The following is a 27,698-nucleotide window of genomic DNA, read 5'->3' as shown; positions in this document are numbered from 1 at the left end:
CTTTAAGTTTTCTGTCTTGACGCTTTGATGTCTTCCTTGGTCTACCAGTATGCTTGCCTTTAACCACCTTCCCATGTTGTTTGTATTTGGTCCATGTTTTAGACATAGCCGACTGTGAACAACCAACATCTTGTGCAACACTGCGTGATGATTTACCCTCTTTAAGGAGTTTGATAATCCTCTCCTTTTTTTCAATTGACATCTCTGGTGTTGGAGCCATGCTTCATGTCAGTCCACTTGTTGCAACAGCTCTCCAAGGTGTGATCACTCCTTTTTATCTACATACTAACAAGCAGATTTAATCTGATGCAGGTGTTAGTGTTTGTAATGAAAATTTACAGGGTGATTCCATAATTTTTTCCTCAGAATTGAGTGATTCCATAATTTATTCCCTGTGCTTGTTCTATAAATCTAACTGTTACTGGTCACCACAATTATTTTTCTTGATTTCTTTTAGTGTTTCTTAAAGCCAGAATGTTGCCATTTGAAATGCCTTTAGTTTTTGGCCATGTCTGTGATCTGCTTTTTTTCTACAACAATAAACAACTGAAGGAACATCCTCAGGGACTGGTGATTCCATAATTTTTGCCAGGGGTTGTAGTCTCTTCAGGAGGGTGGAGTCCTGAGTCATTCTAAGAAGGATGTGCACACTTGTACAAGGAGAACATGATGTGGACAATTTCCATTGGCTGTAAGGATCCAGAAGACTACTGCTAGAGTCTGACTGAGGGGAGTGAAGGGAACCTGCTGGTGAGGGTTAATGTGCGGTGCTGGACTAGTGTTCCCTGTAGGCAGAAACAGCATCAGCAAGGGACCTGGATGGGGGGACTCAGGTCAGCATAATTTGCTTCACCAGGTAAGAAAAGCTAAACGCTTGGAAAGATGGGTTAGAGGTAGGTGGGAGAGAATGATGGTAGAGGTAGGTTTGCTTGGAGTTGGGCTTTAAGCTATGTCATAGCCAGTGGCGGTTGGTGGTTTTTTGTTGGGGGGGCGACAAACAACCAAACCCCCCCGTGGCACCTCAACCCCCCCCCGGATCGGCACGCACATGGGGTATTGGCAGGCACATTGGGGTTCGGCGGGCACATCGGACAGGGGGACAGGCTGTGGCGGGCATCTGGCAACGTCTCCTCTGTCCTCTTCCCTTCTGAGATCACGGTGGCTTCTGCCATAGGTCTCCTCCCCTCCTCCTAGGCATCCAATAGGATCGCCTGCTCTTTCAGCCAATCGGGAAACGGGTAATAGACGTGCGCTTCATGATTGGTGGAGAGGCCATTCACTGTTAGAAAAGGGAATACTCATTTGCTTTTCTAACACATCTGGGGGGCCACCGAGTGCAATGCTCTGCGCCACGAGTCCACCCTATGTTGGAGCCTATTAGAGCCTATGGCTCTAATCAGGTGCTTAAAAAACACCCCCCGCCACTGTAATTCACACGCCCGAGGCCCTGAAAGGGGCCGGACGCATGAATAGGGGGTGGCCGCGGTGGCCATGGATAGATTCATGCTATGAATGAATCCATTAACCATATAGGGGGTGGCGTGGATAGAGCAGGCGGCGCCCGTGTGCCCTTAATGGACGGGCCGCCACTGGTCATAACATCACATGACCAGGAACTACTCTGACTGGCATCTGAATGTGAGTGTAAACTGGAGCTGTCAGTGATGGGCAGAACTAGCAGACACACACAGTGTCAACTGCTAGCAGTCAAAGAGGGAACATTGATTAATATCCCCTACAGACCGTGGGCAGAAAGGGGTTATACACAGTGTTCTCTGCTTTCTCAGTGCTGATGTTCTGTGTGTTTGCATTATTGCAACCTGTAAGGTCATCTAAATTCTTTACTTTTCTATGCATCACTGTCAGTGTTTGGTGACGATTATGGCAGGTCCCAGAGCTTGCTCCAATATTGCAATGGGTACTATAAATATAAGTTGTACTTAGAAAAAAACACAGCTAAACTGCAGCACATAGGATACTTTAACAATGTGCTGCACAAAGATTCACTAGTGACTGAAAAAAAATTGAGCCTAAACCCATAAACGTGAATGTGTGAAGAGTAATCTGCTTTTTAAACTCTCACTGCTCATCAGCAGAAAGGGTTTATGATAGCAAAGTAGGAACAAAATAATGGAAAAGGAAATCTGGCTGTTAGAGAAATCCCAGTTTAAAAAAATGTACAAACGCACAAAACAATTTCTATTGCTCAACAATTAAATGTTTTACATACAATTTCTACAAAGCTCTTTTGGATCACTTCTGTATGACATACTGTAAATCCAATGAAGTACTTAGAATGGCTAATGATAGTAAAACATTTTAAAGGCCGATGAGTTTTGTGCACTACACAAACAAGTATGAATAATTAATCAGCTGTTTATGAACGCACCATCTGGTGTTCGCATGTTTTTAGCAGCCTACGTACTCCAGCCATATGTACAAATGAGGATCAATTAGCCAGAAAACGGAGAACCTGGGACTAGTAAAAGTCTGATATACCTTGTCTCTGTTGTGGTGAAACTTAACAGATGCTGATTTGTGATAGAAAAAGAACAGCCTATGGTTTTAACAACTTTGCACAGAACAGCAGCTGAATAGTTAACACTCCTGCCTTACAGAACTCGAAGCAGGGTTCAGTTCCATCTGAATGCAGTTTTTATGTTGGTGTCAGTTTTCTATGGATAGTTTGGCTCCCTTAAAAAAAAACAAAAAAAAAAACGTAACACTGGTATGTGAAAGAGGTTCACCCTGAAACTGGCCATACAATCTGGTTATGTAGAGACTGTAGAGGGCATCTGCAAATGCAGGGGTGATTTGGGTCACTTACATCTAAAAGGTAAACAAACATGGCCACTGCGCAACCATGTGGGACAGTCCATAGCTCAGACGTCATAGAGATCACACTAAGATATATCTACAGATACATCGTTGCCATGTGACTGTGTTTAGCCTGTGAAGAGAAAAGAAGGAAGACATGCAGACACCTCCTAGGCCAGCTTAGTGGTGAGAAAAGTGAAACAACCGGACAAGGGTTTGCTCCTGTCTGATCACTGTTAAATGTTGGTGGTAGTGGGAGATAATTTGCCCAAATCCAGCAAAAACATCAGGATTAGACAACTCATTCTTGCTCAAGGATTCGTTTGGAGCCCCCCAAACCTGTCTGATATCTATATGAGGGTAGCTGGTAGAGCAAAATCTGCATGACCTCTCTGGAACTGCTACATAGTTGGCACCCCCTTTTGTCTTCTATCAGATTTAGCAAAGTAAAGAACTGATATGATTCATGCAGGGTGAAAGGCTCAATCCTTTTTCATAGCATTTTTCAGCATGCTAGAAAAGCTAGCTTGCGTGCTAATGCCTAGTTAATCATTTGAGTACCGACCTCATTATCAGGCCACTTTTCAGTTTTCAGCGCTGAGATAGGTTGACTGACAACTACTCCATCATGCAAGATTGCACCCATATTAGTTTTATAGAATTTTTTTTTTTGTTCAACAGAGTTTTCTTCTGGTGGTAATTATTAACCGCTGTTTTTTTTGTTTGATACTATAAAAGAAAAAAAAAACAAAAAAAAAACAGTTTCCCTTACTTTCTGTTACAAAGAATGCCAGAAAAGCCCCTGAAATTACCTTTTTTTGGAAAGTTGATACCACAAGGTGAACTCATTTTTGGGGGGGGGTTAACACAGAGCTTGAGAATGGTACACTAGATACATTATACAGAGAGGAAGGTGGAGATGAAGGTGTTTAGTACTGATCACATACAGTGGAAGGATGGATACTTAGTATAGGCTTACCTGTAGGTAAAAATCACAAAGTGGACTTTATTGCTGCTTTAAGTATCACGTTTTGGTCTGCTAAAGAAAATTACATAGTTCCTACAGCAAAAAAAGGATATTGGGGCTCACCATGGGATTCATTGTCCTTTATAAACCCATTAAGCTTTTGACCATGTGTATTCTTTTTATGATCCAATAATCCTAATATTATCATCATTTATAGTAGGTAGTTAACTATAACCTATAGTACATGGCTACATAATCGGGTAAGCCCACTACCCAATGCCGGAAACAGTCGACCAGAGTGACGTACCTTTTGATAGCTTGCTTCTGAAAGTTTCCCCTGCATCTGCTGTATAAGCCAATCCTTTTGTGTGATTTCTTTCTGCAGAAGAATAAGGTTCAGTTTGATAGGTATTTGTTTTTTATTTCGTTATGTTATTGCTATATGCTCTATATAGTAAGAAAAAGACACAAAAAATGAACATATACTCACTTTATAATCCCCAATTAACTGACTTCTTTCTTCCATTTTTCTTTGCAAATCCACCTGTAAAAGTAGTTATATTGTGTTCAGTATTTTCATCCTCCGCATATAAGGCTTACAACAAGTGATACAACAGATTCAGGCCTAGCTTCTAGGCATTGTGGCATTAACATCAGAGAAAATAAGCTTTCATAAGCATTGTCAATGCATTAATAAATGCACAGTCTTTTACAATGTTTTAGAAAATCTTTGCTTTGCTTGAACAAGTTTTGTCTTTTCTATAACGAGAAAGAACAAATCACAGACAGGTATTTTCCACATCTATCAGTCGGTTTTCTCAAGGAGATATCTGCAGATTCTGAAGATATGGCAGTTCCAGCAAGGTCAGGGAGATCTTATACTGGCCAACTTTCTCGATAAGAGATTTGCTTGTCAATGTAGTTACTAAAGTCACTTTCTTTTTTTTTTTTTTTTTTTTAATTTTTTATTTATATCAGGCAAGGGGGCCCGCATGGACCGACATACAAACAATAAACATCAACACGTTAACAGTCATAACGTTGAGCACAATCATATAATCCAATATACAGTTAAGCCTGTTAGTTCTTTCTGTTAACATCTGTCGTCTCAACACTTTGGTAACAATTAGAATATAGGAAAAAACATGAATATAAACCAGAAGAGGAATATTCTACGTATTCTTTAAGTATTCTTGTATTAAGTGGTGCAGTCCATCAGGCTCCCCTCCTACCATTATTACTTTAAAGTCCTAAGATTAGAAAAAGAGTAAGAGCGAGAGTAGGAGTAGAGAGGTGGGGATAGGATGTGGGGGGGGGGAGGGGGGGGGTGGACACGTGCCTCGCAATCACGGAGTATTTAAAGAACTCTCCGAGGCATGACTGTACTTGTGACACAGATGTGTGTCTCGTTTGTTAATTTACCATGTGGTTGATTGGAGGGTTATTCAGGTCTCTAGCAGGGTATGGCCCTCGCTGGAATAAATGAACATATTCCACAACTGCCATGTCTTGGAGAATTTTTCCTGTCTGTTTTGAGCTGTGTGTATAAGGTCTTCCATTCTTTTGATTTCTTCTACTTTTTTGATCCACAAGCCTAAAGTTGGGGGTGTCTGGGATTTCCAGTGGAGCGGTATGCAGGCTTTAGCTGCGTCCAGAAGGTGGCGGAGCACAGACTTTTTATATATTTTGGTAGGTATATTGGATGCATGTAAGAGAAAAAATGCCGGGTCATTAGTAATGTTATAGTCTGTAAATTTCTGTATAATTGTCTGTATTGTATGCCAGAAGTTCGTCAGTTTAGGGCACGACCAGAATATGTGTAATAATGTCCCTTTTTCTGCTTGGCATCTCCAGCAGAGTTCAGGTGTCATTGGGAAGTATTTGTGTAAGAGTGTTGGGGTTCTATACCAATGTGTTAAAATTTTGTAATTCGTTTCTTGGGTTTTGGCGCATATCGAGGATTTGTGTGTGAATCTAATAATTTGCTGTCTTTTGGTACTGTTAAAATTACAGTTTAATGCCTTCTCCCATTTAAGTAAGCCTGGTGGTACGAAATCTGGTGTGGGAGTGTTCAGTAAGGTATATGTCAGAGAGAGTGTATGCTGTAACACCCCCGGCGTCGAGCACAGGTCCTCAAATGTGGTAGGTGGTAGGGCATTCGAGGGGGGCTGAATGGATTTGAGGAAATGGCTCAGTTGGAGGGCCCTCAGGAAATCTAGGTGGTAAAGGCCCGTAGGTGCAGCAAGTTCTGCGCTCGTCCTCCACCTCCCCCCAATGCTAAAGTGGGAGGCTTGATAAAAACCCTCTCCAGCTAGTCTCTCAAAGACTGCGTCCTGTAGGCCTGGCGCAAACAAAGGGTTTCCCAGTACTGGGTATAAGGGAGAATTTGGTGAGAACAGGGATGCACGGGGCAGAAGACGAGCACAGACCTGTATGGTGTTTCCTATTAGAGGGTGTTTCTTGATTTCAATCGGAACTGCTGGGCAGCACCAAGGGGCTCTCCGGAGTGGAACTATACTTTGTTTCTGTTCTATCTGAGTCCAAAGTTTGGTATCGGTATGACGGCACCAATCTATCAATCTTCCTAGGTGTATTGCCCGGTAGTATGTACGCACATCAGGGAGTGCTAGTCCGCCATGTTGTTTGGGGAGGATTAGTATTTTGTTAGAGAGTCGTGGTCTCTGTTTGGTCCAGACAAATGTCGTAAAGAGCGATTGTACTTTCCTGAAATAAGCCGAGGGTATCGCGACGGGTAGTGCCTGCATAAGGTAAAGGAATTTAGGTAGTATAGACATCTTTAGTATGTTGCAGCGTCCCAGCCATGAGTGCAGTCCTGTGCCCCATTGGTTTAAGAGAGCTTGGACTTTTTTTAAAAGTGGTGGGAAATTCAACTCGTATAGTTTGGGCAAGGTTTGTGGTATGTGTGTACCTAGATATTTTAATGAGGTCGTAGTCCATTTCAGATTGAAGCTAGATTGGAGAAACGAGTGTTGTGGTTTAGGAATTCCCACCCCCATAGCCTCTGATTTGGTGAAATTGATCTTCAGATTTGAGAGGGACCCATATAAGTCAAATTCCCTAAATAGGTTTGGGAGTCATATCGTAGGTTTCGTGATTGAGAACATAAGGTCGTCTGCATACGCAGACACCTTATATTGTGACTGGTTTATGGTAACTCCCGATATGTTTGGGTTTAGCCTTATGTGGCACAGAAAGGGTTCGAGAGAGAGTGCGAAAAGAAGGGGCGATAGAGGGCACCCTTGCCTCGTCTCGTTGGTGATTGGAAACTGGTCTGAGATCACGCCATTCGCCCTGACCCTGGCCGTCGGTGTGGTGTAGATCGCTTTTATCCAGCGCATCATGTTATCGCCTATTCCCGCGTGTCGGAGTGTTTCAAACATGAAGGACCAGTTTACACGGTCAAACGCCTTTTCGGCATCGGTGCTTATAAATATACTCGGTGTTTTGGTGAGGTTAGCTGCGTGTAGTAGGTTTAAGACCTTGATGGTATTGTCCCTCGCCTCTCTACCCGGAACGAAGCCCACTTGATCTAGGTGTATTAAGTGGGGAAGGTGTTGTTGTAGTCTGGTCGCTATTATTTTTGTAAATAGTTTGAGGTCAGTATTAAGTAGGGAGATTGGGCGGTAGCTCCCACATTGGGTCGGATCTTTCCCTTCTTTCGGAATGACCGATATTTGGGCCTGTAGTGTGGATCTATGGAACAAACCTCCCTCTGTAAGATCGTTGAATAGTTCGGTCAAATGATCTCCCAGAGGCAGTAAAAGAGCCTTGTAGTATTGTATCGTAAGGCCGTCAGGACCTGGGGCTTTCCCTGGCTTAGTGTTTTTAATTGCTACTTGTATTTCTGTCAATGTGATAGGTTCCTCTAATAATGCACTTGTATCAGTCGTCAGGGTGGGCATAAGGGAGTTAGTCAGGTATTCCCTCATCTGTTCTGTCGTTGACTGTGTAGTTGATATATTATAGAGTTTCTCGTAATACGATTTAAATTCGTTTGTGATTTGTTGGGGTAGGGATATTTTATGGCCCGCTTGTGAGGTTACGTGTGGTATATAGGATGCTGCCTTTTGTGTTTGTAGGGATTGTGCCAGCAGTCTACCACATTTGTTTCCAGATTCATATATTTTTTTCTTTGAGATTTGCATCGCTGCTTTAGCTTTAAATTGAAGTAATTCCATAATTTGCGTGCGTGTCATATCTAGCTGGGCGCCTAGTTGTCTAGAAGGGTCCTGTTTGTGTGCTTGTTCTAATGTCTGTAGTTTATTGATCATCGCGGTCATTTGTTCCGTCCGTATTTTTTTCAGTCTAGCCCCATGTTTTATCAGGATGCCCCGAATCACAGGTTTGTGCGCTTCCCATACTAGTCCCGCATCGCATTCTGGGGTGCGGTTTACTTGAAAGTAATTTGAAATTTCTTTCGTCACGTCCGCTACTATCTCCGGGTCCTGTAGTAAACTCTCATTCAGTCTCCAAGGTTTTCTTTGTCCCCTGTAAAAATCAGTCAAAGCGTATCGCATCGTGACCGGGGCATGGTCGGACCATGTAATAGATCCTATGTTAATATCTCTGATTGCCTGTAATTGACTATGGGGTATCATGAGGTAGTCTATTCGCGAGTACGAGTGATGTGGGCGGGAGAAGAACGTGTAATCTCGTTCTCCAGGGTGGAAAAGGCGCCATATATCTATCAGTTGTGTGTCATGCAGTATGGAGTGAATTATTTTGTGTGCACCTCGAGATGTGGAGGACGTTCCCGTCGAGGTATCTTCCATAGGAATAAGGGGGATATTGAGGTCTCCATCAACTATAAGTTGACCTTCAGAGAAGGTTTGGAGAAGTTTCATATGTTTTTTAATGAAGACTTCTTGATGGCAGTTTGGGGTGTACAGGTTGGCGATAGTCACTTTAGTCTCTCCTATCTTTCCCTTAAGGAAGAGAAATCTGCCCATCGGGTCTGTCTTTATGTCAGTCATGGTCCATGGGATTCTGGCAGAAATCTGAACAGAAACCCCTCTAGATTTGGCCTCCTTGTATGTCGAGTGGTAAACTGTTGGATAGTGCCTATTTTTCAAAATAGGGAAGGCATTTTCCCTAAAGTGTGTCTCCTGTAGCAGGACGATGTCTGCCTTCATGCGCTTCATGTCATTTTGTAGCATTCTACGTTTTTCTGGGACATTGAGGCCTTTTGCGTTTAAGGTGACGATTGTAATTTCGTCCATGATTGCGGAGGGCGTGGTGGGGGGAGGGGGGTGATGTAGTGGGGTGGATGGGGAGGGGAGGGGGGTAGTTGGAAAAAGATATAAAGTCAAAAGGAAAGAAAAAATGAAATAGGAGGGTGTCTGACCCTCTAAGTGAAATCTAAGGTAATAGCAAAATTTTGCTTATACGCTCTTCAGGAAAAACCTGAGTGATGAGCGCAGGCCTAGGTGGGGGTTTGATCAGCAAGGGCCTTGGGGGGCTCCCGGTTGTCAACCAGATCCCTCTCAGCCCGTTCTGAGCGTAATAAGCTCTACAGGTGAGAGTTTATAGAAGTTACTGATAAAATTCTTCAAATAAAAAGGAAAAAACAGAAACCATATTCTTCAACAATGTTTCTATTGCGGTAATCTTTAAAACATGTTAACTCTGCAGGGAGGGTCTGCAATTCGTGTTATCTCCACTAAATCCAACAGTTCCCGCCCCGTGTCTCTCAGACAAAGGGCCCCAGGCCTGCTGCGTGGTTTCACAGTGTGCCCTCGTAGACCTTCCTCCAAGAGAGAGGTTGGTAGCAGGAGGGGTGGGGTACTCTTATATCGTGTCCCTGGCATCTCACACCCACCCCCCTCCCTGGTGTATCTGGGCCCTGCCGGTTTTTACCCACCCCTCATAGACTTCCACCCTTCTGCTGCTTATTGTTTTGCCCGACCTCCCCTGCAGGGATTGTTAGTCTGAAGCTTTTAGCTCTTATACCTTACGTACACTCCCTTCCAGCATACTTCAGTCTATGGTCTCTGTATAAAGGACGCTGGAGTAGGAGATCTGGTAGAAATTATATAGCTAAAAGTCATTTAGAGTGAAACCGGTGCAGAGTGTCCTTACCCTCTAACATGCAGGTGTTTAAACAACCATTTTGTTGGTGAGTAATGAGTTGAATTACAGACACTGCAAGTTCACGATGGCCTTAGTAGGCAGGACTTCTTCGTCTGAATGTTCTGGTCTTGTAAGTCTGGGTTTGCTATGAGTAGTCTTTCCGGTTCCCAGTCCTTATTTTTGGTTACAACGGAGCTCTTAGAGTGGCTGGAGTGTCGCATGTGTATAGGATGGAGGGCCCATTACCCGTTGCCACCGGAGGTATTGCTCATTAGAGGGAGGGGGTGGGGATGCGCCAAACAGCACCTTGCCAGGCTCAGCTCATCTCTTCTCAGGACACCACTGGGTAGCATAAGTCTCGTTAGCTCGTATAAAGGCAGCGGTAACAGTGTCCCACTTATATTCCAGAGTTTCATTTAGGTGTAACCGAAGGTGCAGAACTGTACCCCGGATTGTATAGAAGTTTCCTCTAGTGGAGCCATGTGTTCAATAGGGAGTTCAGGTCAGTTTCAGCTCGGCAGCAATACAGTCCACCTGGGTCCAGTCGGGGGTGTAACCGCCGCTCGTTGGATATCGGCACTAGGTTTAACGTGGTGACAGGTCCTTTAATCAAAACAGGTAAAACTCCAGTGGGAAACAAAGAACAAAAAAGAACAAGAAAGAAAAAACCCAAAGGAGGAACAGTAACCCCACTGGAGGATAACACATAACTTGCTTCACGGATGAAGCCTTATACATCCCTGCTTGTTAAAGAGTCACGGGTTGATGTTTGTTTATGACTCACGCGATCTGTTATTTGTGGTGGATCGAGATCTTCCTCGGCGCCTCTGAGAGCGGGTATTCCGGCCGGGGCCCGCTGCCACTGGGCCTGATCGGCCCGCCGGCCTTGTTATTTTCATTAGCCAATTCGGCACTGGAACCGGGTCTGTCCCCATGAAGGTGAAGAAGGCGGGGAGGTCCGATGGTGTTCTCAACGTGAAGGCGGCTTGGTTGGAGCGAAATATCACTGCCAAGGGATAACCCCATCTGTAAGTGCAGCCTTGTTGTCTGGCGGCCTCCAGTGCCGGTCGCAGCATAGCTTGTCTCTGTAATGTGGCTCTGGAGATATCCGGTAGTATCTGGACACGGGCGCCATCAAATTCAACTTCTCCACTCTCCCAGGCCGCGCGTAAGATAACTTCTTTTTGAGCATAGCGATGCAGGCGGCACAGGACATCTCGTGGTCTCTCGGGATCCGTGGACTTCGGCCCCAGCGCACGATGGACCCTGTCAATCTCTAAGGTAGGTGGTGGGGTTTCCAGCAGCCGATGGAATATGGCTGTGACCGTTACTGCCAAGTCCTCAGATTCTGTGGCCTCTGGGATCCCCCGCAGCCTCAGGTTGTTGCGGCGGCTGCGGTCCTCCATTTCCTCTAAATGAAGCTGCACCTCTTGGAGTTCCCTGTCCCGGGACTCCTGTGCTTGTTCTAGAGATAGAATCCTAGATTCCAGGGCGGATGTTAGGCTCTCTCCGGTGGTCACCCTGTGGTCAATTGTTTGGATGTCCGTTTTGATTTCTTGTATGTCTCTTTTATGGGCCTCCTCTACTCGCTGGATTAGCGTCTCAATGTCTGCCCTCGTGGGTAGGGCCTGTAGCATGGCGCGGAGATCGTCTTCCAGGCGAGATTGGCCTGGTGTGGGATCAGCGGTGGCCGATCTGAACACTGCGGGGGTCCCCATGAGTGGGCCTGGATCTGTCGATATTGTCGGGGAGGGTGCCCGTGACATATCGGTGTTGTTCAAGTCACTCACAGTGCGGAGGTCACGTGGAGAGGCTGCAATGGCGCCCTGGGATAGCTCTCTTTTGTCCGTCAGGTATCTCTGGATGCCGAGCTGTGTGGTCGGTGTTCGTGTCTCTTTTGTGATCGCTCTGGTTCTGTATCCTTTAGGGGTGTTCATTCCGTCTCCATAAACGTAGCAGGTCGTCTGTTTGGCCGAAAAGGATCGGCCGAGGCCGGGAGCCCCTGCAATACACGTCTCTACTCGGCCATTGCTAAGCCAGGCCCCTACTGGTTAATATTTTGCCAAGAACTGCATTTTTCTGCCCTGGAAGTTATGTAGTACTGGAGGGATCCTCTTCAAGCCTCCACAGGAACATGCAATTCGTCCACAGAGGGCCTCACCAAGGAGGTCAGGGATGGGGATGGTATAGGGCCTGCTCCGCGGTATAGGGCCTGCTCTGCTGTCCAGGTGGAGGCCTCCAGCCGTTTCAGGGCCCCCTCCTCCAGGCACTCAGGATCAGTCACTCTCCCAGGCAGTCCGGCGGCCCTGGATCCTCAGGAAAGGCCGGGGTTGCGGCCTATTTGTTCGTGGGGGGTGATGGGGAGATCAAGCCCCGTGTAGCAGCTGTGACCAGGCCCGAGCCCGGCCTTCAGATCCCACCCGCAGCCGCAGCAGGCTGTGATGGATGCCGGAGGCGCCGACCGCGCCAAGGGTCCTCGAGGCCGCGGCGCGGTCCGCTGGGAAAGTCCGCGGCTGCGGCCTAGTGCCGCGAGGCAGGCCGGGGACGTCCGGCGGGCCGCGATCTCCGCCGAGGACGGCAAACTCTCCTCTCCCCTCAGTGCACAGGAGACCCACGGGTCCCCCACAGTCCGCTGGGACGTGTCAGGGGAAGATTAGAGGCTGATGGATCCGGATTAGTGAACCGGTAAGCGGAGCTCTCTAAAAACGCCGCCGCTCACCTCTAAAAGTCACTTTCTATACAGGTTAAGCTGACCATTACCTGGGTGAAATTTGCTTAGTTCAGCAGGAACCAGACAAATTTCACTTGGTGTCTGGCCGTCCCTGCTTGACCAATGTCATTTAATTGACTCATGTTAAAGGAACATGCTGGAATATGTATGTCAATCTGAGGTTGCAGTCGCTGTTCAGTGTATTCTGATAGCAATGGGTCCCACTGTCAGAATGCAATGTCCTGGCGGGGTGAGGACATTTCTCCATCCACCTTGTTTGTGTAGATATTGCATTGACTGAACAAAAAAATAAAAAATACTTGTTTATTGCCAGCTTTAGTGTTTCTACAATAGCACTAAGCTTACATTTTGGTTATGAAGTTCATCCTTGTCCATGTTCGCCCTTAACAACTCCTGCTTCAGTTGAAGAACAGCGCTTTCTTGCTGAGCCATTCTCTGCTGCAAGGCATCCTGATAAACCAATAAAAAACAAACTTAACATAGGCATAGTGGTAGACATTTTTTTGTGTTATTACATATCATTTTAAGGTCCATATGAAAATGCAGCTGTCAAAATTGCTACTTATTGCTAAAATAAAGCGTACAGCTAGTCAGAAGTGAAAGATAATTTTTATGTGGCCCGTCTTCCCTCAAAAAAAATAATTATCCCCAAGTTTCTATTTGCTTTAGATTTCTGTTGACCTGAACTGGTGGCTAGCTGCCATCACAAATTCATCTATGTAAAAATTAATGGAAAGAGCAAGGAATGGCACGGCCACATTTTTAAGCACACATCGCTCCTATGGGTACTCTTAGATATCACAAAGACAACCTGATGGGTGAAGATCATACACTTTATGTGGCCATTAAAATGTTGTGTATACAGTATATATCACAAGATTGTTGCTTACCACACCAAGAACCCTAAAACTCAAGGTGCTTATTTTTATGAATCTCAGGTTCGGACAGTGAAGTCCTGCCTCCTCCTAAACCTCTCTCTTGGTCAGCTGGAATAATGGGTAGCCTCACTGATCAATACTGAAGTATAGGAGTTGTAAGAAAACAGACCAGAGCTCAGTTTTCCATGCTTAAGTCAAGGCTTGCATAGTAAAGCACCCAGGGATTTGAGGCTCCAATGATTCTGGCCTTATTATAGCTAACAAAAAAATAACAGGTTTAATTTCATTTTGAGAAGAAGATGGGCTCACCGAAAACACTGAAATGTGTCACTGAGAACAACTGGTGGTGACACATTTGGCTATCGACAAACAACCTGCTATGTCACCAGATACTGTCATGTTGTCTCAAAATTGTTTAGAAGGCCGGGTGAATTACTAATTCCTTTAGCTTCACAGAGAAAGGTACAGAATTTTTTTTTCCAATGGATATAGAGAACCCATGAGAAAAAGCCCTACAAAGTCCAATCCTCAGTGAACCTCACATAAGATGCTCAGTTTAGGTATGTTACCTGCAAAAGACTGGGCTATATACAGTTACTCTTAGTTCTTATTGTAGATTAATTTAAATGGCTACCAACAAACCAACAAACAAAGGTCATGCACCATTTTTATCAACACATAGTACCACAGTGTAAGGTAGTAATTTTTTGTGCTTCGCGGATCACAGTGATGGGGTGCCAGACACTGTGTACATAGTGTGTTAAAATGCTGCCTTAATGCACACTTTACCACAAGGCATAAGTGTGAATAGACCCTAAAGCATAATTCCAGGTTAACAACAGAATAAAAAATTAATTGTCCTGCAGTAAAATTTATAGAAAAACTTTTGCTGCAATACTCAATGTCAGTCCTCTACAAAAAGTCTGCTCATCCACTAGATTTAGCTCCTCTTTTGGGTTTAATGACAGTCAGAGTCACTCAACCCATTTTCTGTGAGCCCAGACTGTCATGGACACACCACCTTGGAGTGCATCATGACATTGGCCTGGGCTCACATCTCACAGCTACTGCTGCACTAAACAGTACTCACACATCATAACATGAGCGCCATTCAGTGCAGGAAGAAGAAATGCTCGTCTCTGTAGAGGAAGGACCTGTGAGGTCATCGGAATATCCAGAAGACTGCTGGATTTAAGTTACAGTTAAAAAATATAAGGAAGCATAAGAAAGGGAGTGGAGTGGGGGGTTAAGAAAAAGGGCCAGTAAACTATAAAGATTGCATAAAAACAGAATTTTTGATAAAGTCCCTATGTGCCAAAATAACATAAATGCATTATGCAACGTGAATAAAAAATCCAAGAGGTATTGAAAAAACTGCCTAGCCATCAAAAGGGTTGCCCTTAGTACTCACATGCAAAAAACTCAACACCAGAAAGATACAAGAAGCTATGTAATGATTCCATCAATGGCCCTCATCCATCCCTGAACTACCAGTTTGCAGCAGACCTTTCTGTTAAGAATGTAAATTTAAGTTCATGCAATTTCAGGACATTTAACAAGCATAACGCAAATGACTAATGAGAACATCTCAGCAGTTATTTTTACTTTTATGGTGTGAAGGTGAGTCAATGGTGTAGGAGGAATTTGCATTCTTGTTTAGCACATACATATGTGTCACATTCTTCTTCTATGACAACAGAAGCAAAGCCAAAAGTAGTAAAGACATATGCTGCATACAGCTGAAGCACTACAAAAACAATCTTGTTCTTTATAAACATGCTAGAAACAGATGATTCTGAGCAACACATAACACAAGCTATTCTAGTACATTTTCAAAGTCATGAGATGCCTCCAGACATGACTTTATTTTTGCACCAGAGACAGTTTTGGCCAGATTGGAAAAGAATCATATGTCTGTATGTACTCCCCAACCTTGAAAAACATTCCATACCGGATCCTTTTCGGAGAATAATCAGCTGGTTGGATTTTCCCAGAGAACTGCCGGGAGTGTTTACTAAGTATCCTCTCTCTTCTCAATAGGTCCAAGCAAGTATTTTTAGCTAATTTGAACATTTGTTTATAAAAAGAGCTTTCATATGAAAGATCCTTTTGCAGTCATCACACGCCCAGACATCTGACCACCATTAAATGTGTGTAGGTTCCTTTAACCAAGTTAGGAGGAGGACAAATCAGTTTAGTAAGCTTTAAGGCTGGTTTCACATGGGCGTTCAATTTTGTTCTTTAGTTCAGTTACATTATTTTTTGTAAAAAAAATGGATCAAAAACAGATGCGCATGTCAATTTTTACATTTGTTTTCATATCCGCTGACATCCGTTTTTTACAACAACAAAAAAAAAGTGACTGAACTTCAAACACTATAGCTGGCTGCTAAGGAAGGGGCCAGGAACCTGGCCGCCACGTCCTTAACAATCGATGAGTCATCAGCTGTCAGCGGGGTTCCCCGGGGTAAGGAGCTTTGGGGTGGGAGCGCTCGCTCATACCCTCCCTTTCCTGACCTGCCGGACTGCATGCATGGGCAGAGAGACGCGTTCGCGTCACCTCTCATCGCTGCTGTGGTTACCAGTAGGACGGGTTGTCTGTAAGCTTCCGGCCGGGGCTCCAGACATTTTCAGGCGCTTACTTTATACTACCAGCATGTGAGTGCATTGTTTTTCTTTTACATTTTAATAAAAGTTTTACGGTTTTACACTATTGGAGCCTTTCTATCTTTCATGATCATATCCACTCTGCTGCGGGTTGGTGCCCTATTACCGATTAGTTGGAATTCCTTCACTACGGTATCAAGGTTTCTGATGTGCTATCATATTCCAAGGCTCCTGGCTTTATGGTTGTGATCCAGATTATCATTCTTCTAAACAGCTCTCTCTGATCCTCTGTAGTGGGGGATCATGAGTTTCTGGTAAGCAGCCATTGTTTACCTACGGTGGTGGAACAAGCACTCTTGTCTATTCTTAGCAGGAATCATAGTTCACATGGACTTTTATTTATCACATGGCTGATATATATTCACTTTATGCACATGGACTTTTGTCTAATATTGTCATTATTTCACATCAAGCAATGTACATTTGATGGACTGTCACTTATTATTTATTTTGTGCTTAATTTGTTTATCTACACGTTTCAAGAATATTGTGGATTAGTGATCATACGCATGGTCACGAGTTCTTTCTGGCACAATTCCGTTTTTTTCCAAACTTTTTTCACTGTGTTTATGTTGCATAGAGGGATTGCAGCTCATTTATTTTTATACACTTCACCTAAGCGTTTCTTTCCCACTTTTCTTTCCATGCTCGGATAAGGGTCTGGTATGGATTTTGGGGGGGACCCCACGCCATATTTACAAAAAATTTTTGGCATGGGGGTCCCTTCCAAATCCATACTAGACCCGAAGGGCCTAGTATTGACCGGGGGGGGGATTCCCAGCCATTTATTTATTTTTTTACATTCAGCTGTTAACGGGGAACCCCACTGACAGCTGATGACTCATCGGTTGTTAAGGACGCGGTGGCCAGCTTCCAGGCCCCTTACTTAGCAACCAGCTATATACAGTGTATTTAATGAGGGGAAAAAAGGGTCTAAAAACTAATGTCAGAGGATCAGATGTAAGCGGATCATCTGCTAACATCCGTTTTTCGTCCGTACCGTTTTTTTTTACGGATGAAAAATAGGTTTTTCTTCCCACATAAAAAACGGAGCTTGGCGGAAACGGATGTTACAGGACAACTATTAGTCGTGCACTCCACAAATCTGGCCTTTATGGGGGAGTGGCAAGAAGAAAGCCATTGTTGAAAGAAAGCCATAAGAAGTCCTGTTTGCAGTTTGTGAGAAGCCATGTGGGGGACACAGAAAACATGTGGAAGAAGGTGCTCTGGCTAGATGAGATCAAGATTGAACTTTTTGGCCTAAAAGCAAAATGCTATGTGTGACGGAAAACTAACACTGCACATCACCCTGAACACACCATCCCCACCGTGAAACATAGTGGTGCCAGCATCATGTTGTGGGGATGCTTTTCTTCAGCGGGGACAGGGAAGCTGGTCAGAGTTGATGGGAAGATTGACGGAGCCAACAGGGCAATCTTAGAAGAAAACCTGTTAGAGTCTGCACAAGACTAAAAACTGGGGGGAGGTTCACCTTCTAGCAGGACAATTAACCTAAACATACAGCCAGAGCTACAATGGAATGGTTTAGATCAAAGCATATTCATGTATTAGAATGGCCCAGACAAAGTCCAGACCTAAATCCAATTGAGAATCTGCAGCAAGATTTGAAAATTGCTGTTCACAGACGCTCTCCATCCAATCTGACAGAGCTTGAGCTATTTTGCAAAGAAGAATGGGCAAAAATGTCACCCTAGATGTGCAAAGCTGGTAGAGACATACCCAAAAAGACTTGCAGCTGTAATTGCAGTGAAAGGTGGTTCTACAAAGTATTGACTCAGGGGGGGCTGAATACAAATCCACGCCACACTTTTCAGATATTTGTTTGTAAAAAATCTGGAAAACCATTTATCATTTTTCTTCCACTTCACTATTATGTACCACTTTGTGTTGGTCTATCACATAAACTCCCAATAAAATACATTTATGTTTTTGGTTGTAACATGTCATGGAAAATTCTAAGGGGTATAAATACTTTTTCAAGGCACTGTATGTACAGCACCCTGCCAGGCCATCTCACAAGCCATGATATGCTTGTATTGCATAGACAAGCACAAAGACCAAGTGATGATGTCACTGGTACTAAGAAAGCTATGTACCAAAAACAATTATTTTTTTAATAATTCAATTAGCCTGTTAATGAGGGGAAAAAAGGATAAACCAGGGGAAGCAAACTATAAGAAGATCAAACTTTAGCTCTGAATATACAGTAAGTACATATTGTGTTTTTCCAAATTCCATTAGGCATTAGCTTCCACACTATAGCTGCAGGATTAGTTCCACATCAACCCTCTAAATAGCTGATAAAAATAACTAATTCTGGATCAGATGTACAGGTGTCACATTCCAAAAACATGTACTGTATCTCATGGTTCAATTTACCTTGATTGCTTGGAGATTCCGATTTTCTTGTTTGCAATTCTGCAGTTCTTTCTGCGAAGGCATCAAAAATGGTGTAACTTATTAAACTCTTCCATACAGGGAGGAATAGGAATACTACTCGGTGCACATTATAGCTGGACTGCATTTCACATTAATCTTGTTCTGTTCTTTCTTTTTGGTACTGTGTTTCTTTTTAGGAATGTGTATAGAACTTAGATTTTTTTTTTTTTTTATGCGTGTGCAGAAAGTAGAAGCTCAGTGTTGATACAGGAGAAAATGCCGCTCCCAGGGCCTCCACACCTGAATGTGAGCTCCCGCCCTACTCAGCCTCACAGGTGCTGGCTCTGCATGGTAGGATGAGTGAGAAAAAGGTGATCCTGGACGGCCGCACTCAGTGAAAAATCAAACATCTTTATTATAGCAAAAATATATAAAAATCGATGTTTACTCATAGTTAGTTAATAGATGGTCAACAGGGTGCATATAAAGGGAGAGTGATTTAGCATACATCCAACACCTGTCCTGTAAAATTGGAACACTACACCCTTTATATTGTTAACCATCACAGTCCCAGAAACCATGATGTAAAAACATAGACACAGTTAAAAGAGATTCTCTATATATGAGTACCTATCATAGAGACTAGCCAGATTATAAAAATCCAAGAGAAATAAAATTAAAAACTGTTCTCTACATACATAAGAGAAACTGGGACAACCGCAATAGTTCACAGAGCAAATATGAAACATTCTGAAATACATGTGAATGCAGAACCATTAAGAGAATAATATCAAAAACAAGTTATAACCAATAGTATGACAAATGAAAATAAAAATAAATAGAAATGACAACCACACCAGTATACCCATGCATTATGGATGAACGTGCATGGAAGAAGTTCTGCAGAAACACTGTACATATAGTAAAAAACATATATATATATATGTACTTTGTATTTTGCATCTGTGGAGAAAAAAAGCGGTATACATACACACGAAGAAGTGCTGGAAGATTGTCGTTTTGCATGGTATACTTACATATAATAAAGAATAGACAATCCTAAGAGCGCATAAAAACGTGAATGTATATTGAAATAGCATAGCCTACAGTTCTGTTGTTATATTATAATCACACAATGGTGCAATGAATACAAATAGCAATTGGATGCAAAGTCAAAAGGAGTAAACAAACAATAATAAAAATATAAAACATAAACAAGATCGGAAACGGAAAAGAAAAAAGAAACCTATGCTATACCTATATGTTGTGAGACATGAAGTCTCACTCCAAGCGCTGCACATGAATCGATGGCTTAAATAGACAGTCATTGGACTAGTTCTGTGTTGCAGTGAGACATAAAGTCTCACTCAGACTACTGCAACCAGGGTGGAAGTCAGGTAAGCGGTTACTAAACCCACTATGTACCATAGAAATCCCCTGACTGAGGATGTATTGTGAGGCATGAAGTCTCACTCCGGCCGCTGCAAGCGGAATGATGGATCTGATGAACAGTCATGAAAAAAGCTCCGTATTGTAAGGCGTAATAGGGCATAAAGACTCGCTCAAGCCACTGCAAACGGGATAAAAAGTTAATGGTTCTGCATTCACATGTATTTCAGAATGTTTCATATTTGCTCTGTGAACTATTGCGGTTGTCCCAGTTTCTCTTATGTATGTAGAGAACAGTTTTTAATTTTATTTCTCTTGGATTTTTACAATCTGGCTAGTCTCTATGATAGGTACTCGTATATAGAGAATCTCTTTTAACTGTGTCTATGTTTATTACATCATGGTTTCTGGGACTGTGATGGTTAACAATATAAAGGGTGTAGTGTTCCAATTTTACAGGACAGGTGTTGGATGTATGCTAAATCACTCTCCTTTTATATGCACCCTGTTGACCATCTATTAACCAACTATGAGTAAGCATCAGTAGATGTGAAACGCGTTAGCTGTTACTCCTGTATTTCCCACCTCTGATGTAACCCACGTTCGATTTTTATATATATTTGCTATAATAAAGATGTTTGATTTTTCACTGAGTGCGGCCGTCCAGGATCACCTTTTTCTCACTCAAGCTCAGTGTTGATGTCAAGTATATTTCTGTATGTGGTCCTGGATTTAACATAATCATATTTCTTTTTTTTTTTTAATTAAGTAATTTTTTTATTGTTAGACATTTAGTACAATAACACATAGATCATTGAAGGGACAACTCCAAAAGAGACATCCTATAATATGCATTCACTTACATAAATTAAATCAAATAAACTAAACAAAATCAATATCAATAAAAAAACAAAACAAAAAAAAAAACAAGAAAACAAAACAAACAAACATAGCGCCACTCGGACTCAAATACATAATCATATTTCTAAAAGGTCAACTACATTAAGTCCCCTACTAACTAATAAGTTCCGTTCTGGGAGCTCGTTCGTAAGCCCAACCTGTTTGTAAGTCTAACAAAGATCCGTGCTTGCAGACAAAGGCTGTGAGCGCTGATCAGTGTGTTCTGGCGGGGGGGGGGGGGTCCCCCTGTCAGAACACAATAGCACAGTAGTGGAGATCCCTGCACCAACATTGCTTGTGTTGGTATGGGGATCTGTCAGTTTTTTTTTCGTTCAACCCGCTGGGTTAAATTAAAAAAACTGTGCAAACACATGTTCGCATCTTTAAAAGTTCGCAACTCGAAGGTTCGTATGTAGGGGTGGTCTGCTTTCACACTGGGGCGGGCGTTGACGGTAAAACGCAGCAAGTCTTTTTATTGGCGATATTCTGTCGCTAGCGGGGCACTTTTAACCCCCGCTAGTGGCCGAATAAAGGGTTAAATGCGCCCGTGTAGCGCCGCTGCCGAAGCACTTTGAAGGCGCTTCGGTAGCGGTGTCAATTAATTTCAATGGGCAGGAGCGGTGTATACACTACTCCTCCACTGCCCCAAAGATGCTGCCTGCAGGACTTTTTCTAACGTCCTGCCAGCGCAGCGCCTTAGTGTGAAAGCACTCTGGCTTTCACACTGGGATTGCAGGGGAGGCGTTTTTCAGGCGCTATTTTTTAGCCCAAAAGCGCCTGAAAAACGCTTCAGTGTGAAAGCGGTCTTAAAGTGAATCTGCGTTTTCTCTATGTAGGCCAAAGCAACAGGTTTACTTTGAGGCTCCTTTCACGCTTGTGCAACTTGGCTGCGATTTTTACCGCGATTTTGCCACGACTTTGACGCGATTGTGAGGTGACTTGAAGCAATGCCTGTGTAATCTTGAGGTCTATGGACCTCAACTCGCATCAAAGTCAGACCAAAGTAGTGCAGGGACTACTTTAAAGGCGCTGCGACTTGGAAGACACACAGATATGCATGGTACTCATTGGAAATCATGGGGTACGACTTGTCATGCGACTTTGCAGTCCCAAGTCGCAGGACAAGTCGCACAAGTGTGAAAGGGGCCTAAAGATGAATTCCAGAAATTCAGTCACTTTGTAAAACGTGCAGGCACACTATGGGGTTTAAAACTAAGGAACGTGCAAAATCTGGTGCATGCTGTGCATGGTAGCCAATCAGCTGCTAACTTCAGCTTGTTCAATTAAGCTTTGGCAAAAAAAAAACTGGAAGCCGATTGGTTTCTAGGCAGAGCTGCACCCGATTTTGCACTCTCTGATTTTAGTAAATCAAACCTCTATGAGTTAAATCCAAAGAGGTACAAGACATCTCCTGAACTTATCCCTATTATTTATATCTGACAGTTTTATGGCTCTGCTGGAGCATACACTGACACTCAGAACTGTGAGAGAGGAAAAAGAGGCACACAGATCAGCTTTGCCCGACCATTCAGAGAAGCCTTTGTATTTTGTGAGTTCATATAATACAAAAGCTTCTGTGATTGGACAGGAGGAGGGAAGGGGCAAGCATAGCAGCTGCACCGACTCTAATGTTGAAGATGATTACACCTGAAGCATCAGTGTCGGGCTCCGGAAACACAGCCATGGCCATCTTCTGTGAGTGCAATAAAACAGTCAGCTGTATATATTAAAGATAAGCCCAGGAAATGTCATGCAGATATAAGGTTTTAGAATCATTGTTTTTTTTTTTAACTGCAGGATGGATTTATATATGTATCTTGGGTTTTAGAAGGTATACCTTTGTTTTTAACTTGGGTCTGTGTGTCTTTATACTTTATATATAATAAAATGTATTTAGTATACAGTTTGCTGCATAAGAGTCAGATATTTTCTTTTTTCTATAAATATATCAGAATTTCCATGGAAGCCCTAAAAAAAGTGGATTTTTTTACAGAAGTTGTGTCTTAAAGTGGTTGTAAAGGCAGAAGGTTTTTTATCTTAATGCATTCTATCAGCCCCCCTAATACTTACCTGAGCCCATCTCTATCCAGTGATGTGAACAAGTGCCTCGGCCGTCCGGGACTCTCCCTCCTTATTGGCTGAGACACAGCAGCATTGGCTCCTGCTGCTATCAATGAAAGTCAGTTAGCCAATCAGGAGAGAAAGTGGGAGGAGCCAAACTGGTCTAAATTGACACACAGAGCTGTGGCTCGGGTGCCCCCATAGCAAGCTGCTTGCTGTGGGGGGCACTCGACAGAAGGGAGGGGCCAGGTACGCCGACAAGGGACCCGAGAAGAGGAGGATCCAGGCTGCTCTGTGCAAAACCATTTGATAGAGCAAGTAAATATAACATGTCTGTAATTTAAAAAAATAAATAAAAAAAACCCAAGACATTAGTATTATTTTAAGTTTGCTAAAACTCAATGTATGTAAATCATCTACTGTACAGGCAGATGTCTTTTTTCCCGAAAAAACCCCCCTGAAGTTGGCCTTTTTCAAAAGTTATGGCAGATTAAATAAAGTTCGGGCTACAAATTGGTCAGCAATACCATATTAACGACCTAACTCGCAAAGGGAAACTTTAGAAAAATAGTGGTGGCTAAGAGGCATAGTTTTAATCTTGCACTTAATAAACATGACCAAGTAGGTTGTTAAGGAGATCTGGTGTTTTCCTTTAGCTCATATCACATTATGAATGACTGGATGTCAGTAAATATTACTACACATTATCACATTGTGTAACTACAAAAAAACTCATCCTCTCGAACTTGTAGGTGTTGCAGTAAGGACTTACCTTCAGACACTGGTTCTCACTCATACTCTGGTCAAGGCGACTTTTGATGATGACCTGAAAGGAGAAGAAGTAAAGTTCAGCAATGATGGAAGATGCTGGAAGACTTGCAGAATGGTAAAGGCAGGTACAGTATGAACTCACCAGTTGTTCTTCTGGGCACGCCCCGTCTTCACGCAAAGAGAATAAACTCTCTTGTTCGTCTTCGGGAAGCGATCCATTTAATAGCAATGCCTGAAAAGGAAACACAATCCTGTAACCATGGGAGATAATAAAGCTGGGATATTGTTACAGGCTGCTATAAGAATACAAATAAAGACTCCCTTATTAGGACTGCGCTACAATGTGTCTGTGAATTACAACACATTATACAATGTTCCTATGCACATTTTAAAGTGTAATAAACTTTTTTTTTTTGTTGTAGATAAACTTAAATAGGAAAGACTTAGGGCTCTTTCACACGGGGTGGATCAGTGATGATCCGCCCTGTGAACACCCGCTTGCTCAGCGGGGATCGCTCCGCCGATCCCCGCTGAGCAGGAAAATTACAGGTCCGTCGCTGCACACTGTGCAGCGACGGACCTGTCAGAGCGCCGCTCTCCCCTATGGGGGATCGGATGATGACGGACCGCAGAGTCCGTCGTCACCTGATCTGATCCGAAAATGGATGGAAAAGTAGGGTTTTCCTCCATTACACTTTTCGGATCAGAGCGGGTCGGATGTCAGCGGACATGTCACCGCTGACATCCGACGCAAAATAGGGATACATGTATGTCCGTTTTTCATCCGAAAATGGAAGGATGAAAAACGGACATATGGATCCCCCGTGTGAAAGAGGCCTTAAATAGGTTATTTTTGCTGCCTATAACCTGCTGCGAGGATTTCTCTATACTTGCTGTTTTGGAGAAGCGACAAGAAATCAGAAAAATATTGAAAAAACTGTATTTACTCTCTTTTTGTCTCAGTGAAAATGGTCACCAGGACTAAAAGAAGGATAATTCTCCCCAGCAAGGACACAGGCAGCAATAAAAACGTATTAAAAACAACAAAGGGTCTAACCCTTCTCTGCTCTGTCCATGACAAAAAAAAAAGCCTTTACACACTTTAGCTGCTTTCCCTGTCAGTTAGCAGAATGAGATCTATAGTGCTTGCTAATGTGGACTTAAAGCGGGGTTCCACTCAAATGTTTAACTTAATCTTACCCCCTTCAGTTAATTGCATAGATGTTCAAATGCCGCATGAAAGTTTTTTTTATCGCTGTAATTACCTTTATATTGTACTTTATTGTGGCACTTCCTGTCTCTCCTCCCATGGGAGTAGGCGTGTTTATTGTTTTTCCCCGGCGCCACACTGTCTCCTGGGAGCTTAGTGTCAGGCTTCCCAAGATTCAGTGCGGAAACCATGATCATGCGCGTGAACAAGCTGTGAATGAACAGCTTTCACCGCATCCAGGAAATCAATGCTTGTGGGCTTCACGTGCCCACAAGCAAGATGGAAACAGCCAGCATCACATTTTTTAAGTTATTCTTCAGTACGAAAACAGACAGAGGCGGAAATATTACACCCAAACTGTGAGTATTATTTTGAGGTTAGCAAAGTGTCTCAATGACCTAAAAAAAAAAAAAAGATTGGTTGCCGGCCTCCCGCTTTACATAGAAAGTCACCGATGTAATGTTATATAAAAAGGAAGATGTTTATTTTTCAGTATTATTTATCACACTTTAATAATGTTTTCCTGTTTTCATTCCAAATTTGCTTCTATGTAGAATGTAAAGTACTTTAGTTTTAACTATCGTTGACTATCGTTGCCTCATTACTAAATGTAGAATGTGTACAAATTACTGAACACACTAAATGTGAACTGAACTATACTCTAGATCAGAAGTCTCCAAACTCCCTAAACAAAGGGCCAGTGTACTGCTTTTGAGACTTTAGGAGGCCGAACTGTGGCCAATGAAAGTAGAAAATGCCCCAGCATCTATAGGAGTCCGCAATGTCTCAGGCTTGGTGGTCAGTGGGATTTAAAAAAATGTGGTCAGTAGAAGGAGGAATAGTGCCCCATTATTGGTGTCAGTGAAAGGAAAGGTGCCTCATTGTTGGTGTCAATTGAATAGTGTCTCAAGGGCAGGACAAAGGCAAACATCTTTAGTGGCAGAAACAGTGCACCATCATTGGTGCCAGTGGGAGGAATGATGCCCCAACATTGGTATCAGTGGCAGAAATGATGCCCCGTTTTTAGTTTTAGTGGGAGGAATTATGTCCATTGCTGGTGTCATTGGAAGGAATAGTGCTCCATCGTTGGTGTCAGTGAAAGGAATGGTACCTCATTGTTGGTGTCAACTGAAGGAATAGTGGCTCAAGGGCAGGACAAAGGCAAACAAAGGGCCACATCCGGCCCTCGGGCAACAGTTTGGAGACCACTGCCCTAGATATGAAGTTACCAGAAATATTCTGTTAGTCGAGTGCTAAAACTTTGAAATCTGCAATGACAAATAGCGAAATTCACAGCAACATGCACAAACAATGGAAGAAATTGTCTTTCACTGAGTTACTGGCATTTGTCATAGGTTAGCAGCTACTGAAGACCACTTGAAAGAGCAAGGCCTTGAGACCCTCAGCTGGCTTACGCATTTACACTGAATATGACCCTAGCTATTCTCCAGTGAATACGGGGTACACTTACATCATTTTGTAGCCAAGTGCTTCATAATTTGTTTCACTGACCCATTATCAAGGATTAAATATGCTACGATACAGTTATTAGTATAACTTTAATTACTTATCATCTATCATGTTTTTTGGAAATCACTTGGATGTGACCTTCAGCAGATATAATGCAGTTTCTCGCACATTTAATATACTCAGTTCAGCCCACTGTTTCCTCTCAGTTTGACATGTCTGCTAAAGGCTGTTTTAAATATTTAAAAGACCTGCCTGAGAGCTTGTTGTAGCACAAGGTGTCTGCTATTATCTTTACTAACCAGAAAACCCTCCTTTATGTCTCAGAATAATTGTACCATCGGACCCCTTGTGTGCCTCCTTTACAATCCAAGCACATTTAGAGATATGAAAAATAGTCTTCCTGAGTTATGCTGACTGCACTGCTCATTTCCAATGTGAAAATGTTCTGTTAAGGTTGCCCTATGCTTTTATTCTATAGTTACTGTACTCTAGTTTACTTACAGATTTGTTCAATATATAGATATAGAGACAAGTTGACAAGCTGTTTTATAAGAGCTATGAAGATAACAGATGCATACCTGCAGGCCAGATATCATTTTCTTGGCTTCCTCCATTTCCCTCTCTAGGTGATCCTGTTGCTCTAGGAGATGGTCCTCCCATGAAGTGTCTGGATACATGGCTGGGTTAATAGGCTGGGTTTCTGGTGGAGGTATAAATGATTCATCTGCAACGAAAGCAAAAAACAGAACATACAATACATAGAATTAATTTAAATTTAAAGCATAACTAAATGGAACAAAGTACAAGTAAAAAGTAGATGAATAAATGGTGGTGTTTGCGCTGTGTAAAAGAGAGTGTGATGAGGGAACAGAATTAATAGTATGTGTATATAAAGTGTAAATAAAGTAAAAGTCAAAACAAATATATCAAACATAAAACTCCATAAATAAACATGCTGCAATCCTGGTGTAAAATGTGACAAACCAAATTATATAATCAAGTAAAAAAGTCAGTTTACAAATATATATAGTGATGAGTGAAGAAAATCCAACGAAAATCCGTGCAAAGTATAATCAATGAGTCCCACCACCAATATGACACATGGGTGCTGGAAAAGATGCAAATCTTCAGTGATGACACCTGTGTGCTGCAAGCAGCTCACCTGCATATAGTCCTGGTTCTGCCCTTGCTCCAAAGCCATTCCAGTATAAGCTCGATAGATGGTTTTAAAATCAGGAAAGAGAGATTCCCATAGAGTGATCCCGTATTTAAAAATGATTTATTACAATAACAACCATAAAAACAAACTCACATTTGGAATAACATAAAATAGAGCTAACCATGAGC

The 27,698-nt window shown here is 42.8% G+C and overlaps 1 protein-coding gene across 2 annotated transcripts in view; it reads right to left on the bottom strand.

The window, feature by feature from the left end:
* DIXDC1 (DIX domain containing 1) overlaps positions 1 to 27,698 on the bottom strand; it is a 275,645-nt gene that overhangs the window by 51,436 nt on the left and 196,511 nt on the right. For both annotated transcript variants that reach the window (XM_073602439.1, XM_073602438.1), the window contains 7 exons: positions 26,930 to 27,075; positions 23,814 to 23,903; positions 23,673 to 23,726; positions 18,551 to 18,601; positions 12,951 to 13,055; positions 4,275 to 4,328; positions 4,092 to 4,163 (listed from right to left, as the gene is read on the bottom strand). In XM_073602439.1, coding sequence (XP_073458540.1) covers positions 4,092 to 4,163; positions 4,275 to 4,328; positions 12,951 to 13,055; positions 18,551 to 18,601; positions 23,673 to 23,726; positions 23,814 to 23,903; positions 26,930 to 27,075 — 572 coding nt within the window. The remainder of the gene's footprint in view (positions 1 to 4,091; positions 4,164 to 4,274; positions 4,329 to 12,950; positions 13,056 to 18,550; positions 18,602 to 23,672; positions 23,727 to 23,813; positions 23,904 to 26,929; positions 27,076 to 27,698) is intronic.

Source organism: Aquarana catesbeiana, linkage group LG10 (assembly GCF_042186555.1).
Source record: "Aquarana catesbeiana isolate 2022-GZ linkage group LG10, ASM4218655v1, whole genome shotgun sequence".
NCBI classification, from domain to species: domain Eukaryota; kingdom Metazoa; phylum Chordata; class Amphibia; order Anura; family Ranidae; genus Aquarana; species Aquarana catesbeiana.
This window is presented reverse-complemented; position numbering and strand designations above follow the sequence as displayed.